Source organism: Clarias gariepinus, chromosome 25, assembly GCF_024256425.1.
Source record: "Clarias gariepinus isolate MV-2021 ecotype Netherlands chromosome 25, CGAR_prim_01v2, whole genome shotgun sequence".
In the NCBI taxonomy this organism is placed as follows: domain Eukaryota; kingdom Metazoa; phylum Chordata; class Actinopteri; order Siluriformes; family Clariidae; genus Clarias; species Clarias gariepinus.
The window spans coordinates 17,058,940-17,077,590 of record NC_071124.1 but is presented as its reverse complement, the minus strand read 5'-3'; the positions used below and the strand labels follow the sequence as shown (position 1 = coordinate 17,077,590).

At 40.8% G+C, this 18,651-nt stretch overlaps 1 protein-coding gene across 1 annotated transcript; it reads right to left on the bottom strand.

Annotated features, from left to right (window-relative positions):
- Positions 1-1,021: 1,021 nt before the first annotated feature.
- rab12 (RAB12, member RAS oncogene family) lies at positions 1,022-18,320 on the bottom strand. Its single transcript, XM_053487062.1, has 6 exons — positions 17,879-18,320; positions 12,939-12,999; positions 6,368-6,506; positions 6,185-6,274; positions 4,777-4,881; positions 1,022-4,483 (listed from the first exon to the last, which is right to left on the bottom strand). Exons 1-6 carry the CDS (start codon positions 18,138-18,140, stop codon positions 4,376-4,378), a joined length of 765 nt encoding a protein of 254 aa, XP_053343037.1. The 5' UTR covers positions 18,141-18,320; the 3' UTR covers positions 1,022-4,375.
- Positions 18,321-18,651: the final 331 nt, after the last annotated feature.

Here is an 18,651-nt window from a genome sequence, read left to right as displayed (position 1 = left end):
AGGGGACTCGGGGCACGAGGCAGGGTACACCCCAGATGGGATGCAGATCCAATGCAGGGCAGACAAGCACACACACCACTATGGGTAATTTGGAAATGCAAATTAATGTAATCTACATGTCTTTGGACTGGAAAGCAGGAGAGGAAACCCCCTAAGCACGGGGAGAACATGCAAACTCCACACACACAGGCAACTCGAGGCGGCATGAATTGCATTTTAAATAAATAAAATTTAAGTCAGGAAAGTTATATTTGTTCCTTCATTCATCTTTTATACCACTTACTGTATCTTGTATACAGGGTCACATGGGGGGCAGGACTGAAGCCTATCCCAGGAGACTTAGGGTACCTCCTAGACAGGGTGCCAATCCATCATGGGGCATGCACACGACAATTTGGAAACAACAAATTAATCTAATCTGCATGTCTTTGGACGGCAGGAGGTAGGAATCAAACCCTCGACCCTGGAAGTCCAAGGCCACAGTGCTTACCATTACACCACCTACATTTATATTTAAAAATAAACATGGTCACATAGCAGCAACTCAGAAATCCAGATTCATATTTAGGTCCCTAATGAGCAAGTCAGCGGTAACAGGAGCAAGAAAAAAAACTCACTGAAATAACAAAAACTGGAAGAGGAACCAGACTCGAAAAGGAATCCATTCTATTCTGGGGATACAACCAGTAGATTGTCTACATACACACTATCCAGGTGTGATTCTTGGTCATAAACAGCTGTTTGGATATCCACATGGGATTCGCATGAGCAGAAAGCGAGTCAGCATCAGCATTCTAGTGTTAAATCTATGCAAGAATCTTCATGGAGTTTCTCCTGAAAATGTTTTTTCCATTTCTGTCTCTGTTGAATCAAATGGCAACTCTTGAATCTGGTGCTTGTTGAAAACAATACTGTCACCATTAGATGGCAATCAGATATTGCCATCTATTGGTGTAAAGGAGACACTGAATTTCCCCAACAGCCTTAAAACCAAATGACAATAAATACAACAACGTTAATGTAGATAATAAATATATTTTTATTTGCACTTCATTAGTTCAAGAACACCATGAGTTATAAATATCACAAAAATGTTTAAACATGCCAAACTGTTTCAAATACCTAAAAATTTGATTACAAAGTACTCTTCCTCACCACACATAAAAGCGAGGGTCAATTTCTTTCTTGCTCTTTTTTTTATGTAACAATTTCTAAAACAGTCCTATAGGTGATGAAAATGAACATAAGATTACTCTATACAAGATATTAGATTTTCAAGGCAGCAATTATCACTACTTCAACTGAGGAAATCCTCACAGTGGGATGAACTGTTTTTAATGGGCCATGACATTTTTAACGTTCAATAACAAACGAAAACCACGTGACTGATTTACCAAGTATGAATATTAGAGCTTCTGGAACAATACTGATGTAGATTTTCTTTTGAAAAAAGAAAAAAAGAAAATTTACCTTAAATTACTCCATAAAAAAGGAGGGTTTAACTTAAAAATTATTCTAAAATAATAGGGAAATCAATACTTTCAATTTATCCTTAATGGGGGGAAAAAAGACAAGCAAAGAAATTGAGAATAGAGACAGAAAACAATTCTAGTAATAGCTTAGTAAATCTCAAGACTCATTTTGGCTTTCAAGAATCCAGAATACAAACAAAGGAAATGGAAATAAAAACAATTCTGCAAATAAGAAGTCACATAAAAAGCACTTAGTGATAAATAAAGGCCCTTCTTTCATCAAATCTGGCACATTCACAAAAGAAAAAAAAAAAAACAATAACAAAGAAGCAACCTTCAGGTTAGTACACATTCACAAAAAAAAAAAAATCTTGAAGAAACATGAGAAATACTGCAAGTTTTAGGCTGGTTTTTAGAAACCTTTACAAAGCCTTTGTTAGAAATCATACAAAATATGAAAATGAAACACATGGTCTTGGAGCTGTGTGGAAATCATGCACTGCTACATGAGGCTTAGACGTTCAGTACACACCACACATGCACAAAACAGAAACCCCTTTCTCAGAAGCAAAGCTGCCACGTCAGGTCTTTATGCAGTTTCGGGGTCTTTTGATAAACGTAAGGTGTGAATGCATTGTAACACCCAGAAAGCTCTCAGCATCATTACATCATTACGAAACGAGCATTCATATCGTTAAAAAAAAAAAGGAAAATACTGCTCTGTTTTCATCTACTTTATAAATTATTGTGCATTTTATTAATTAGTGATTACACAAGGTCTCAGAAACTAGAACACACACAATGTTGAGTCCTGTTACAAAGACAATCGATTCAAAGAATCCACAGCATCTCTGCAGACCAACGTCACGCGAGTGTAACAGCCGTTTGTGTCAATGTGTGTGTTCCCATGGCAATCTGTGCAGTGACCAAAACAACAGAAGATGCTCCAGTGTAAGGTGCAGCATTTCCATTTCATCGTTCCACGGTCTATTATACAATCCAGCCCCTAACAGCTGTTTAGTCAGGAACAAAGGTAGGTCTTCTAATTGTCGCTATTAACGTCAGCTACCTCGACGTCTTTTGCCGTGTAGCCCTTTAGGTAAAAAAAAGAAGGAAAAAAAATAATAATAATAATTCCAGTTCTCTATAAAACCCCTTTTTTTAGTGTAGTAGCAGAAATGGCACTGGTAGTGAACTATACGACGTATTAGTGCTTGGAAGTTTTCTGTACATCTCAACTACAAGTGAGGATTGTAGTGCAAGAACATGAATACTGATAAACACAAGGATGGAAGTCTGACCACCATCACCACAATCTTGGTTGGACTGCTGCCTATTGATAAGCAGCTCTTTAATTTTACTAATTAACAAGCTCACAATCTCACCTTTTTTTTTTTTTTTTTTTTAGATGTTTTTTAAATTTACAAATTAAGTTTATCCATCCTTTCTCCTTCAGACACTTACAGTACCAGTCAGAGCCAAGTTTGGAGGCATCTTCTAATTCCTAGATCTTTCCTAATTCTATTTCTCTTTCTATATTTTGGCAACCAAAATATGCACAGATCTCCTTTTACAAGTTGATATTGAGATGTGTCTGCTACTTATGCTCTGTAAAGCCTTTGTAGCAGCTTTAATCTGAGGTGCTGGTTGTTAATTGGTGATTTCTGAGGCTGGTATCTCTAAATGAACCCTATCCTCTGCAGCAGAGGTAAAGTTTTGGTCTTGCTTTCCAGGGATGATGTTTATGGTGCTTGATGGGTTTTGCAAATGCCTTTGACTATACAGAACAACTGATTGTTCCTTGTTATTTCATCGTTTTAAAATCTTCAGTATTGTTCTAGAATTGGCGGCACGTTGGCATAGTGGTTAGCACGGTCACCTCGCACCTCCAGGGGTCTTGTTTGATTCCCGCCTCAAGTCTGAGTATGTAGAGTTTGCATGTTCTCTCAGTGCTTGGTGGGTTTCCTCCGGGTGCTCCAGTTTCTTTCTACAGTCCAAAGGCATGCAGATTAGGCTAATTGGCGTTCCCAAATTGCCCAAAGTGTGTGAATGAATGTATGTAAGTGTGTGTGTGTACCCCCCGACCTCATGCACCAAGTCTCCTGGGATAGGCTCCTGGCCCCGCGACCCTGAACACAGATTGAAGCGGTCTAGACGATGAGTGAGTGTTCTACATTGAATTAGGAGCTGTGTCCAAACTTTTGACTGGTACTGTATATTTATTTGCATTGAGTTTGACTGCTGCTGCTGTAAGTCGCTCCGAACAAGACGTCTGCCAAATGCATAAATGTAAATTCAAATGCTGTAGCCGAAAAGCTGAAAAAGTAGCAAGGCTACTTCGAAACTAAACACTACCAAAACGGTAAATCACTCAAGAAAAAAAAAGGAAGAAAAAGAAGAAGAAGAAAAAAAAAAAAGAGCTGTTCGATTCAGGAAATCTGAGCTGACTTGTTTCTGACTGGCCTGATACGAGGCGTACACTCCTGAGGTCGTGACCATGCGCTCGATCACTGACATGCTACAGCGAGTCAAATTTCTTGGAAAGTACGTGTTAATCCCAAATACTGAAACTGAAGAAGCTTGTGTACGCAGCTACACGGTTAAAGAAAAAGAAATCAGTTCGTCAGTCTGGGTTTCATCTAGTGAACCTAACAGCAGCATCGTACAAAAAAAAAAAAGTCTAATGTGGTGAATAATTCTGAAAGCTCTTGCTCCCGGATGTGCCCTCATACTGCACATGCCCTGGAGTCCGCGTCTCCGAAATGTAGGAGGACTGCCTTGGTGCAGTGCAGGAGCGCTTTCCCCCCCTGGTGGTCAGTCTCTGGAAATACAGGAGCTTGTGGGAGAGAAAGGTTTGTTTTTATTTGTTTTTATTTTCAGGAGCAGGAGGACCGGATTGAGGCTCAACAACAGCGCATGCGAGGAGGCGGAAGTTCTGGGGGCAGTTCGGGCTCGGGCTGAAGGGAAAGCACGCTGTTGGAGAGCTCTCTACTGGGCATTTCCAGCGGCATCTGCAGAAACAAGAAGAACAGAGCAAAACATATTCCATTATACTCTATGACCGAAAACCTTCCCATCAGAAACAGGTGTTAATACTAATGATATTTACAACTCTGATTTCCCCTCACATTATGACTTTCTTTTTATTTGAATATTTGTAGTCGACAGGGTAAAGTCTCAAGTGAAACATTAAGAACTTGTATTAAAAATACTCCCTGTGTTCAATAAATACCAGCCCAGTACTGGGCAGTTTGATGGGAATAATGTGCATACATAAATAATCTTTCAATCGAACCATACTGACCTTGCTTAAAATATCATCCACTAGTTTGAGAAAGATCTCATCGACGTTGAAGTTGTCCTTGGCGCTGGCCTCGCAGAACCGCATCCCTGATATCCGCGAGGCAAACTGCCAATCAAGAGAGATATGACAGATTACCAGCTTACGCCTGTCCAGGGAAGTAACTAGCAACTAGCTATAGACTGTAAACAGATGAGATCATTTCTTTAAATTTGATAGGGAGGGCATTTTTACTTCCCAGTCAATAGCTTTAAAAACAACAACTTGGTTTTCAACAAGCCACGTTCACCAAAACCAGATCAGACCCGAAAGGATAAATACGAAACATATATAAATAAAAATTATTTGTTAATTCGTCACATTGAATAAGTTGCATTGCATACCGCCACCTTCTGGTCTTGATCATCATCTTCCTTTCAGTTTAATTCCTCTTTTATCCAATAAATCCTCTTTGTCCTTTTTTACATTTTCTAAAACACTCCTCAGATTGAACTCGCTTCATGCGCTTCCCTTCTTACACCATCGCCCCAAGCGTTCAAGTGTTTAAGACCGCGTTGCTTCTGCAAAGTTGACATTTAGCCTCGAATATAAACGATTCTGTACATGGCGCAGAAGCTTCCGAATGGTGCAACAGAAATGCATTTTTATGGCATTACATTATCAAAATTGTGTGCGTTAAAAGCCTCAAATCTGCCTTTTTTTTTTTTTTTTAACTCTGAGCAAATCAGTCTCAAACCCACACTCATTACACACTCTTGAACCAGTCTCCAATAAATGGTTAAAAACTGCATGCGCGCAATCGCACAACCACTCGACCTGCGCGGTCAAGTTGAGTTTTTAGGCATTTGAGGAGGTAAAACATCTTGGTTTCTTAGTCGCCTCCTTAGTTGTTTTCTTTGCTTGATGCAGGCCAATTATGTGACTCATCTGAGGCTTTGTTTTGTTGCTAAGTGATTATGAAAAATATCCTGATTTATTGCAAGAGAAGAAAACAAATTTATGCCAGTAATCTGAATTCAATAAAAACACACCACACGCAATATAGCTTAGTCAGTAAAAACACATACTGAGGAAATAAATATAGCTGCCTGCCCTTTCTGACTTCCCCACGCCTCGTAAATTATAACACTAAAAAGAGGGTGTAGTAGCAGCAGCACTTTTCTAAAACTGTCTGTCACACACAGACCTAATGATAGAGACGTCTACCGTTATTCAGAGCGCAGATGTAGCTTCTCTTGACTGTTTCGATAAAAGAATACACTCATCACCGTGTCTCAATGCCATGTTCTGCTTCAGGCTCATCACGAGCTGATAAAGTAATGCAGTGGCTCATAGAATGGTGTCATAGATTCCATCCCTCAACATGGGCGTGTTTAAAAAAAAAAAAAAAAAAACAGTGAGACACACTCACCCTCTCGGCCTGCTGACGCGCGATGACACGGTCGGACTCGCAGTCTAGTTTGTTCCCGACCAACAGGAGCTCGGCGTCTTCTGACGCGTACTGTTGGACAAACAAAATGTTGTGTAGCGTTTCCAGAATTATTAGCATTATAATCATAGGCGTAAAAAGTTATGAGCTATGTCTTATTAATACCTTGTCGATCATTTTCATCCATTTGGGCAAGTCCTCAAAGGTCTCCTGCTTGGTGATATCGTACACCAGGATGATTCCCTTAGCGCCTCGGTAGTAGGCTGATGTGATGCTGTTGAATCTCTCCTGACCGGCGGTGTCCCTAAAAACACCACAACGTTACGGCACCTCCAAATATAATAAAATAATCACTTCCTGACTGTATGAATATTAATCCGCTTTATGATATACTCTCACTCAGCGGTGACGTGCTAGGATACAGGGATTTATAAATGACAAGGCTGTGGGTTAGTCGCATGCATGGACGTGCACTGGGACCTGCAGCCGGTTTAATCAGCAGTTTAGTAAGATTGCATGCGTGCATTATGTATGTAAATATCTGACAGATTGATTAAACTTACCTAATGAAAACTGCAAATTATTCACGCTGGAATTATATTAATCTGTCTAATCGAAATCACTTTACTTTGTTACCACATTTAAAAATGACAACCTGGGTTTTTACTGTACCTTATCCACCCTAGTGGACATTAGTCGAAACAAACAGGGTATGATGATCACAGAGTGATAGGTGAGGCGTGGCATGGCAGAGATGGCAAGTTAAGGTGAATCGTGTTGAAGCCGAGGATGCTGGGTAGCCGGATGTCGGTAGATATGCGACACAAACACACAACATATAGAGATGGAGGTGGGATTAGTAAAGGGTGAAGAGTTAAAGGTTCGGGGTCGGCGCGGCTGAGCAGCAGCTCATTTAGGAGGGGGAGGGGGAGTGAAACGAGGAGTTTGAGGTATAAGAATATGGATTATCTGAAGAGTATTTACATTAACACACACTTTGGAGGAACTCTCAAGCCTTGAGACTTGGAGGAGTTTTTAACGACTCTTTAAGGAGTATGAGGTAGGGCTGGGCGATATGGCTGAAAACTGTATCACAATATCAGTGTTTCATATCGGTCGATATCGATAATTATTAATATTTTTAAGACCCATTTAAAATAAGGACCAGGAGAAAAATATATTCGATTTAAACATTTTTATTTTAAACTAAACCTTCCCCTGGTCATAGTCCCCTCAGTTATTAAGACAGAAATGTCGATAACCATGGAAAATAATTAAAATGTAAACATAAGTCTAAAGTCACAACGAACACTTAACAATCATCTCTAAACATTTAAGGTGCAAAATGAAAGAAAATGTAAGAAATGCTTAATAAAGTGTAATAAAATAAGTGCATTTTCTGCTTTTTGAAGAGGAATCCAGCAGACCAACATGAGACAACGACATGGCGCAACCAAACGTGATACTGTTACATGATTGACGTTAGTGTATCACTCCCTACGTTGCTAGGTTACCAGAGAGCGAGAGCCTTTGTTAATGCAACTGTCACGAGCAACTGGAAGCGGACCAGAAGACTAGCAGCTAGCCCTTGTAGCGTGGACGGTAAATCCAAACGCGGAAATAGCGTGAACAGGCAGGATAACCACACGAGTCATTGTAAGAACTCTCTCACGCCGAGAGCAAGAGTTTACACAATTATACCTGCTATTGCGGGAGAAAGGTCGATTTTACGGCAGCTGTTTACGGGAGTGTAGTCCAGTGCGGGCAATGCTTTGTGGGTAATGCAGTCCAATGTGCGTGAACGTGGAAATGTGAGATGAGCTGGAATATAGAGCCTGAACCTGTTTTCTTTTAGTAGTTTTTGGTTTGATTTAAGTACGGATTCCAACCGGACATTTGTAATATCACCTGACAACGCAGAAAATAAAAGAATGGACATGCATCGACTCGTTTGTCTTTCCCACTGCATGGGCATGAATTAACGGGCTGTTGCGCTGCCGTGAGAAACGACAAAATAAAGCGGAGAAGCTAACACCGCGTTCTAGCAACACACACTCAATCAGGAATTGGACCCAAAATCACATAAGATCCGGCGAAGCGTCGAAAACAGCATGGGCAGACTCAATGACTGAGTGATGTGAAGCGCCTTCTTGTCTCCTTTAACACTTCCTGAATCGCGACCGTACTACTTCAGGGTCTTAGTGCCGGTCGCGGAGCGAGTGCGCATGACAGCAACCAAACTAGCTTTGCAACCTCTGTTTTCTTCCGACAAAGAATAAAAATTATCGAACGTTTTATCGAACACATTTTTTATTGATATCGATCACGTGTCTATCGCGATGCATATCGTTATTGTTTTATCGCCCAGCCCTAGTATGAGGTACATAGAGTTAAACCTCCCAGTATAATGAGATACTTGGAAATTCAGCTACTTTTCCATTCAAGTTGCCATCTACAATATAATTTGTAATGAAAATAGCATTCGGTAAAAAAAAAAAAAATCATTCCGAGGACATAATGATTCTTGATTTTTTTTTTCCTGAAATGAGTCTGTAGCCAAAAACACTATGTTGAAGAGGCTCGGACTTGCACAAGGACTGCATTTGTGTCGCTCATTCCCCTTCAGTGCGAGTCTCAACGCTGATTTTTTTTAGCAGTGATTTCGGGAATAAGTTTATAGTCTTGTCTGTATACATGCTAGCAACTGTCACAGAAATCTACCAACGTGTTTGTATGTAACAGAAATGATATTGCATGACCGGATTGAGATCTGGGGAACTTGGAGGACAGATCTGCAACCTTCAACTCTTTAATTTTTAGCCCTGTGCGTGGCGGGCTGTAGTGCACTGAGTGCATTAGCTTTTCTGTAGGATCGGGACGGACAGTCCGTCATAGATGACCCTTAGGTGCCCACGATTCGGTCACAGATTTACTCATATATAACCGATAACACACATAATGCATGACTGAAAAACTCTCTGATATCCGGAAGAACCCAAATGAGGATGGGTTCTCTGTTGAGTCTGGCTCCCCTTAATGTTTCTCCCTGTGTATATATATATACACACACACATACATACATACAAACTAGAGCTGTGCGATATGGACAAAAGAAACCTATCACGATTTTCTTAAACAATATTGCGATTCCGATTTTAATGACGATTTTGGGACACACAGACATGTTTTACAGTGTGAATATGAAACAGGAAAATAAATAGATCTTTATCAAAGTCCTGTAACATGTCTCTAGAACAGACCAATGGCAAAAAGTAAGTGTGTGTGTGCGCGTGTGTGTGTGCGCGTGTGTTAGGGCTGTAGCTGACTAAGTATCAAAAAAACTGAGGCACACTGTTATGCGCTAAATTGCCACCCTGTCACGTCCTCCTGCCACAGGGGGGCATTTTAGCGCATAACACACACATTAAAATAAATAATTATACAAAAACACTACGTTGTGCAACTTAACTTTCAAAACTAAAAGTTTCGCTGTAAGGCGATTTAGAAATCAAGCATATTCACATCGCGATTTCGATACGATTTCAATTAATCGCACAGCCCTAATACAAACCCGATTCCAAAAAAGTTGGGACGCTGTACAAATTGTGAATAAAAACAAAATGCAATGAAGTGGAAGTTTCAAATTTCAATATTTTATTCAGAATACAACATAGATAACATATCCATGTTGAAAGTGAGACATTTTGAAATGTCATGCCAAACACTGGCTCACTTTGGATTTCATGAGAGCTACACATTCCAAAAAAAGTTTGGACAGTTAACAATGAAAGACCGGAAAAATTAAATGAAGATCATATATAGGAATGCTACAGTAATGGAAATCACAACATAGGCTCAGGAATACTTCCAGGAAACATTGTCGGTCAACACAATCCACCGTGTTATCCGCCGTTGCTGGCTGAAACTTTACAGTCAAAAAAGAAGCCATATCTAAACATGATCCAGAAGTGGGCCAAGGCCAAGGCTCATTTCAAATGGACTGTGGCAAAGTGGAAAACTGTTCTGTGGTCAGACGCATCAAAATTTAAAGTTCTTTTTGGAAACTGGGACGCCATGTCATCCGGACTAAAGAGGACAAGGACAACCCAAGTTGTTATCAGCGCTCAGTTCAGAAGCCTCTGATGGTATGGGGTTACATAAGTGCGTGTGGCATGGGCAGCTTACACATCTGGAAAGGCACCATCAATGCTGAAAGGTATATCCATGTTCTAGAACAACATATGCTCCCACCAGACGTCATCTCTTTCAGGGAAGACCCTGCATTTTCCAACAACACAATGCCAGAAGACATCAATTACAATATCATGCTGCGTAGGAGGAGGATCCGGGTACTAAAATGGCCAGCCTGCAGTCCAGATCTTTCACCCATAGAAAACATTTAGGTCTTCTTCATGCTCCAAGACAGTTGAACAACTAGAAGCCTGTATTAGACAAGAATGGGACAACGTTCCTGTTCCTAAACTTGAGCAACTTGTCTCCTCAGTCCCCAGACATTAAAGAAACAAGAGGGGATTCCACACAGAATTTAAAACTTCCACATCACCGCATTCTTACAAATTAAAATCTGTACAGTGTCCCAACTTTTTCGGAATCGGGTTTGTACGCGTGTGTGTGTGTGTGGATAGTCGCCTCTATTTCCTGAGAAGACTCCGGTCCCTTGGTGTTTGCAGGTCATTTTTTGTAACGTGTTTTATCATCATACTGTTGTGGCCAGTGGGATTTGTTTTATGTTGTGGTGTGCTGGGGCAAATAGTGAGTGTGAGATGCCAACAGGTTTAATAAGCAGCTCAGAAAGGCAGGCTCAGTCATAGCACCCACACTGACTCACTAGAGAAAAAACAAAAACACACATAAAAAAAAAAAAAAAAAAAAACAGACCATATTGAACAACGACTCTCATCCACTCTGTGTTGTCTTAACAAAACTAGATGTTAAGCACGTTGAGTAACAGACCGAGACAGGTTCGCTGCTCTAAGGAGCCTTATGGGAGGTTGTTTGTACCTGCAGCCGTTACGCTCTTTAATGATCCCTGCAGGGACGGGGTATTGTCGACCTCCTTGCTGCCGATGAAGTGAATTGCTGCTGTATAATTGTTTAGTCTCGCAGCTGCTGGACAATCCTACATGCCATATGTGCACAAGTGTGTCTTTAAAGACATACCACCTCCCTGGTCATGCGAGTATATATAAATAGATAAATAATATGTTTGTGCACTTGGGATATTTTATTTCATCCCTTTTCTCCCCCATCCGCCTTAGTACTTGTGTATGTTTAGCTCTGTGGGATTCTTATTCTGTGTCTGCAATCTCCCACTGGATTAATGGATTTATCTTATGGTCTTAGAGAGGGAGATTTTCTTTGTGCACTCATCCATTTTGAGAAGGTAAGCTTGGAGAGGCACAAACATTATTTATTTATTTATCTATCAGAAGTCAGCTGCAGTGATATTCATGTGATACATATAGACTGTTAACTCGGTTCAAGTTTTGAGCATTGTGATTTGTTTATTTGATTCAGTGACTCAAATTGTGATTTGTCTCATGCAGCTATATTTCTTACAGGTTTTAAAGTATTAAAAAACAAACAAAAAAAAAAAAACACCAAACGCAATAAAGGGAATGCCAAGTAGCCTAATCTGCATGTCTTTGGACTGTGGGAGGAAACCGGAGTACCCGGAGGAAACCCACCAAACACGGAGAGAACATGCAAACTCCATGCACACAGAGACGGGGGGAATCGAACCCGAACCCTGGAGATGCAGGGCAGACAGTGCTAACCATTAAGCCACCGTGCTGCCTACTACTAAAATGATTTAATGAAAATGTTTACGACTTTGTGTTTGTTGATTGTTTAAAGGCACGGCTTGTACAAAACGATGATCAATGTTTCCTGTAGGTGGCGGTATTGCCTATTTGCAGGCATTTAGCGACTTTAATTCCATCAGTTATACAATCATTAAAAAAGAATGAAAATAAAATTCAAGAATGAAAATTCAACAAAACTTTTAAACTGCACGATCGATAGCTTGAATCAAAATCAAACCTAGTTGCTTTTTCAATGCGAATATGTAATGGGTTCGAACAGGAACTGAGGGTAAAAAGTAACAAGGAAGAGATGAAATAAAGCCATTCAGATGGAAGAAATGCAAAGAGAATTACACAAGGAGATGCTCGTAAATGCTCACTCAAGATGATTAGTCTCCAGCAAGCGAAGCATATAGTAACACACTCATAGTAACTGGCTAAATAAAAACACCTCCCCTGTATATGTACGATGTTTGTACCAGTTCATGTGTGAAAATGACCCCTTATGCTCCTAGTACCGCTCGACCCATTTCCCGTCATTTCGAATCTCTACATGTTTGCATTATAGACATGAGGGAAAACGCACAGGATTAAATTCTGTATCAAACTCTAACACCTATACTCTTGTAGATGACACTTTGTAGCACAAAGAAGAGTTTTAACACTCGGAGACGACTAACATTCAGCCGCCTATAAAAATGACTCAACTTCTGCATTATCCTGATACTGGAATTAGTCTGTCAGCATGACCCTGAGAGAAAGAGGTGGGAGTTATATGTCTTAGACTTCCCGGCTGGGAGGGAGGGAGGGAGGGTGGACAGATCTGTCCCGTCTTGTGCTTTTGAGACACAGGAAGTGACAGAGTCAGTGCGTGTCGGTGATAAAGACTAAAGAACATCCTGTCCACTTACCAGATCTGCAACCTGATCTTCTTTCCTCGCAGCTCCACGGTTTTGATTTTAAAATCCACACCTTGCAGACAGAAGAGGACAAGACAAAGAGAGAGAGAGAGAGATGAAGAGACTAAATAAATAATGAAATATCAGGCTGTTATTAGCTATAAGACAAAATGCTGAACTGTTAAATCCGATTGGTCAAAAGGTGTTGATTTCTAGAACAGCAGCTCTAACAAACCTCTTTAGTGTCGTTCAAATCACAGGTCTATATTAATTTCTGATGTAACAGCACATTCATACTGACTCGTAGGGCAAACTCTGCATAATCAGCCACTCCATGATTTCGCAATTTCAACTTTTAACGCAAATTTAACCAATCCTCTATGCATTCTGCACAACCATGAGATTTTATCGCAAATTTGATAGTTATAGTGCCCCCAAAAACGTGACCAGTTTGTCACCAAATGCACTTCCTCGTTTATTCGTTTGAAAATGCAGATGTGTGACACGATCATCATGTGTTCACCAAAATCATTATATACACAGTTATATTTATATTGTAAAATGTTATGACAATTCTCTAATGCTCTTCACAAACGCAGAGGTAAACTACATTACCGGTCAAAGTCTATACACATTTAATAGACACTTCATTGTAAAACTACAAAATATACCATAATCTCCTCTGAAGAGGTGAAACTGTAATGTGTCTGATACTCATGATCTAATCTGAGCTGCTGGTTGTTAAGTGGTGATTTCTGAGGCTGGTGGCTCTAAATGAACTTCTCCCCTGCAGCAGACCTACGTTTTGGTCTTGGGATGATCTTCATGTGAGACAGTATCATCATGAGGTCTAACGGGTTTTTCCAAAAACACTTAAATACCATTCTCTATTGTTGTTTTTAGTTAATTCCCTAATGTGTTACTTCATAGTTAAAAAATAATAATCCAGTATTGATCTAGAATGTAAAAAATAAATCCAAACTTGTGTCCAAACTTTTGACTGGTACTGTATTTTGCACCTCCTGCAATGTTGTGATGGAACACAAATGAATGTCGGCGATTGATTAACTTTTACAGTGCGAAACATTCAGAGCGTGGCTGAAAAATACATCCTTATACACACCGTATATGTACCAATGTTTTGTATTGGGGTGATGGAAAACACAAAATGAGGTGCATCTCATTGTGTACAGGTGTGCCTTATATTGGGGCCAATCCCAAAGGACAACCTTTTTTAATGTGGCATCAATTTCAACATTCTGTGGGTATAAAAAGCTGGTAATGCCAGTAAGTCAAGTTCCAAGTTCATCATTCAAACAGCCATGAACACACAACGTCACTTAACCTGGCCATGGAGGTTTGTGAACCTTGTGAACTTGGTGTGTCTCAAAGTGTCATCAGCAGACTTGCATCAAGACACAGAACTACTGGCAGAGTTCATGACAGACCCAGGTGTGGAGCCCCACGAGTGACAGACAGCAACGATGACCACTACCTAAGGACCTACTGTATGCACTCAGACATCGTTATGCAACTGCCACACACTTGCAGGCCCATTTACGAGATGCGAGGGGTACTAGGCTTTCCAGACAAACCATTCGCAACCGACTCCACCACTTTGGCTTGAATGCCAGACGATCATTGCAGGTGACTCCACTGACACCAAGACACCGCCGTAAACGTTTGCAGTGGGCACAAGACCATGTGACCTGCACAATGTAGCAGTGATCTACCGTCATGTTTGACAAATGATTGTCGTCAGCGTTGCTGGAGAAGGTAAGGTGAATGATACGCTGAGGTCAACATGGTCCCCAGAGTTTGCTTTGGTGGAGGAGGTGCAACAGTCTGGTCAGGCATCACCAGTCAGCGCAAAACAGATTTGGTTATTGTACATGGCTCAGTCACTGCACGTTCTTACCTCGGAGACATCATAGAACCCATCATCATCCCCCAATACCGCCAGCACACCCCCAACTTCCTGTTCATGGATGATAATGCTCCACCACATCGTGGCAGAATTGTCACAGCTTGACTTCAGGAAGTTGGAGGGCCTCATATGGTATGGCCATTAATGTAGCACTTGTGGAAGAGTGGAACGCATTGCCTCAAAACATCATGAGGCTAGTGAGGAGCATGAGACGTGGCCGTCAAGCAGTTTTTGCGGCAAATGGTGGAAACACCCGCTACTGACATTGTCAATTTTTGTTATTTGGGGCTATCCCTGTTATTGTCTAAATTTTGGGGGTAATAAATATTAAACTAATGAAAATGGGGTTTCTGCTCATACATTATTAGTAATATCAAAGAGAACTTTTACTTATTTCATTCAAATTCAGAGCAAATAGAAAAAGCACTCATGTAAATAACAATATCCTTAGCTTATTGTGAGTAGTATATATATGTCTATATATATTATTTTATTTTTTTCCTGTATTCAATTCCCACCCGTCACTAGGGGATGCCCACATTAAGACTGCTCGCTCATGCACCATTTGGAGTGGCGCAACACGCTCGGAGGACAGCGCTATCCGCTCCTTCCTCTTGCGTGGGCTCACAGACTCCCATGATTGGCTGTAGAGCCGTGATTAATGTGAGAGCGCTAGGTTCCTTCTAGTCCACCTGGAGCTCGGCCAATCAGCTCTTTCTAGGCCCCCACGGCTGTGAAAAGCCACAGCATCAACCGGGAATCGAACTAGCTAGTTTACAGCTGCTATAATGCACTAACATTAATGAGCATTTCATAAATCTTCAGGTGCCCCCACTTCATGTGTGACTTCATCTGTGAAAATCAAGCAGCGTATTAGCCATTAAGTGGTGCGTTCCTGCTGGTGTGTTTCGCCAGATTTGTGATGACACTGGAAGTCAACAGCCGTCTGAACGATGTGTGTTACAAGAGTGACGGTGCAGAAAATGGAGGCTGTGCACCATGGCAGCTGTTTATTAAAGGCGGACTATTTTGGGAACTCGGTCTGATGCGATCTGAAGGCCTGAGCATGTGAGTGACATGGGTCAGTGTCAGGTTTCACACTGATATGTGCATGAGCTTGGGGAAAATCCCTAAATCGCTATACACGCTAATGTCTGATTTGGGCTTTAAAGACAAATCTAAAGAATCAGCGATGTGTTATTATGCTCATCACATAGCCGACACAGTAGACACAAGGCGCATGCTTAGGGGATGACATTCAGAGTTTCCAATCCAGATATCGTTTTTCATGAATGATTCTAATTCTCAAACCTGGTGAAGTGTTCCAGCATTAAACAGAGCACTTCAAACCAATCCTGTAGGAGAGCTGATAAACAAATACAGTGAAAGCTAGCCATCTACCTGCTCTGCTCCCGTAGCGCTCCTCTGCTGCGTTTTATCTAATCAATCAGTTTTATGTCCTACATTTATAATCAGATATTTGGCAGACACTCTTATCCAGAGTGACTTACAAATGTGCTTAGGTTTCCATCACTGGAGACATCGGATGTCTTTATTCACAAGTAATTTCATCACAAGTCCAGAGCTGAACACCCTCGAATTATTATTAATAATAATTATAATAAAACTTTTATTATTATTTTCAAATAATTATATAATCATCATCATCATAATCATCACTCACAACAGATCTAAAGAAAGTAGAAACAAAAAAAAAATTTTTGCGAAATAAATGAGAGTACATCTGGGTCGATGTAATAAGAGCAACATCCATGGATTGGACGTTTTAAAAAGGACTATTTTTCTATATTTATTTCAAAAATCTACTTTAAAAAGAGCAAACGTTAATCTGTTTCTTAAGTGTTTATTATATTAGGTTCATTATCCTTCCCATCTTTTTCATGGAATCCTACTTACTGCGTTACAACTTTTTACAACAATTCAGGTTTCATCCGTGATTGCTCAGATCTTCACCGTCTGCGAACCAATGTGTTTTTAGCACGGTTTGGCATGTGGTTTTTATAAATATTTATTATTAAATCTCAATGTAAAACAGTGTAAAAAAAGTTTAGGTTTTCTCTAAAAATTATTTTGTTAACGTAACAGCTTGTCTAGCAATTAGAGAATACCCAAAACGTATACGAGTTACTTAAGACGTTTTCGTTTCCAAAAGTTTCATTATACATGACTAAGGTTTCACATGATTATTATTTATTATTATGATATAAAAAAAACTCTAAACAATTTGTAAACCAAGAAAAAAATTAAATCAGTACATATTTTAATGAATAATATGTTTATTACAGTCAAGTTATGTTTTGTTTTTAATCTGGTAAATGAACACAAGCTAGGGCAGGGTCCTGACATCATAGTGAGAATGACCGTTATATTACTCCATCACTCACTCATCATCTAGACCACTTTATTCTGTATACAGTGTCATGGGTCACAAGGTCGTGTACACCCTGGATGGGGTACCAATCTATTGCAGAGCACACACACACACTAACACACTACGGGCACATTGGGAACGCCAGTTAGCCTAATCTGCAGGTCTCTGGACTGTGGAAGGAAACCGGAGTACTGGGAGGAAACCCACCAAGCACGGAGAGAAGAAGTCCAAACACAGAGCCGATGTGGAAATCGAACCCGGACCCTGAAGGTACAAGGTCACAGTGCCAACCAACACACCACCATATCATGATGTTGCTGGACGGAGTCATATCGACCGGCCCTCATCATCAGTCTGTATTTTATTTTTAGAGTTATGTGTGAGAGAGTAAACTTTAGGTTCACACACTGGTGTGGTCCCAGTCAAATGTGTGTGACCTGATGGTATACACTGTGAGGGTGACTTCTCAAATTACTTCTAAAGCCTGGTTAAATGGGATCAGAGGTATAGTTAAAGCTTTTAGGAAAACTTGGAGGGTGTATCCATTAGCCCCAAGCAGTCTGGGTCTAACACACACACACACACACACACACACACAGGATCAGATCCAGAAGAACTTCTTGCTTTTCTTACCCACGGTGGATTTACACGCCTCACAGAAGGTATCATCAGTGAACCTCTCCATCAGGCTGGTCTTTCCCACCCCGCGGGATCCGATGATGATGATCTGGAGTTTATAATCCGCCGGTCTGGGAGCCATCTTCCTGCGGCGCGCCTGCGCTCCCATAGCGGGGGAGCCGGTGACGGGGCTGCCGCTGAAACCACCACCACCACCACCGCCGCCGCCGCCGCCTCCTCCTCCGGGCCTCCGCTGGATATCATACCTCGAGTTCATCCCACTAACTCCACATCTGTGACACGGCCTCGGTTTAGGACTGGACCGCCATCACGTGGCGACACTTTAATCAACTTTTTAACCGCCCTTCCGTCGACTTACACAAAGTTTTTTCTCGCTCTTGGCGGTTGCCTGGCGTTAGGTAGAGAAGAACATCTGTTACGTCATAGCAACTTCCGGTTCCGTCCCGTTTCCCGTCCCGTTACATTTATTATCCAACCCGCATTGCGACTGATCCCACCTAATGGAAAAGGATTGGATATATATCAGTATCCTCACCACTGATTGGCTCATGAGCTGCAGGATACGAGCCGTTCTGGCCAATCAAATCCCAGGAACAAACCTCATTCAAAATATGGGTAGGAAAAATATACGAAGAATTTTTTTTTTTTTTTTGGTTGTTTGTTTGTTTGTTTGTCATGGATTCAAGACAAATTAGTTTCAGACACTCTCACCAAAAGCAATAATATCTACGTTTTTTTTTTACTTTACAAATGGCCTTTTTTTAAAA

Coding starts and splice junctions, on each gene's coding strand:
- rab12 (XM_053487062.1), bottom strand. CDS start 18,140: ATGAACTCGAGGTATGATATCCAGCGGAGGCCCGGAGGAGGAGGCGGC. Junction 6,275..6,367: donor GGATGAAAATGATCGACAAG/GTATTAATAAGA, acceptor TTTGTCCAACAG/TACGCGTCAGAAGACGCCGA. Junction 4,484..4,776: donor TGGATGATATTTTAAGCAAG/GTCAGTATGGTT, acceptor TTGTTTCTGCAG/ATGCCGCTGGAAATGCCCAG.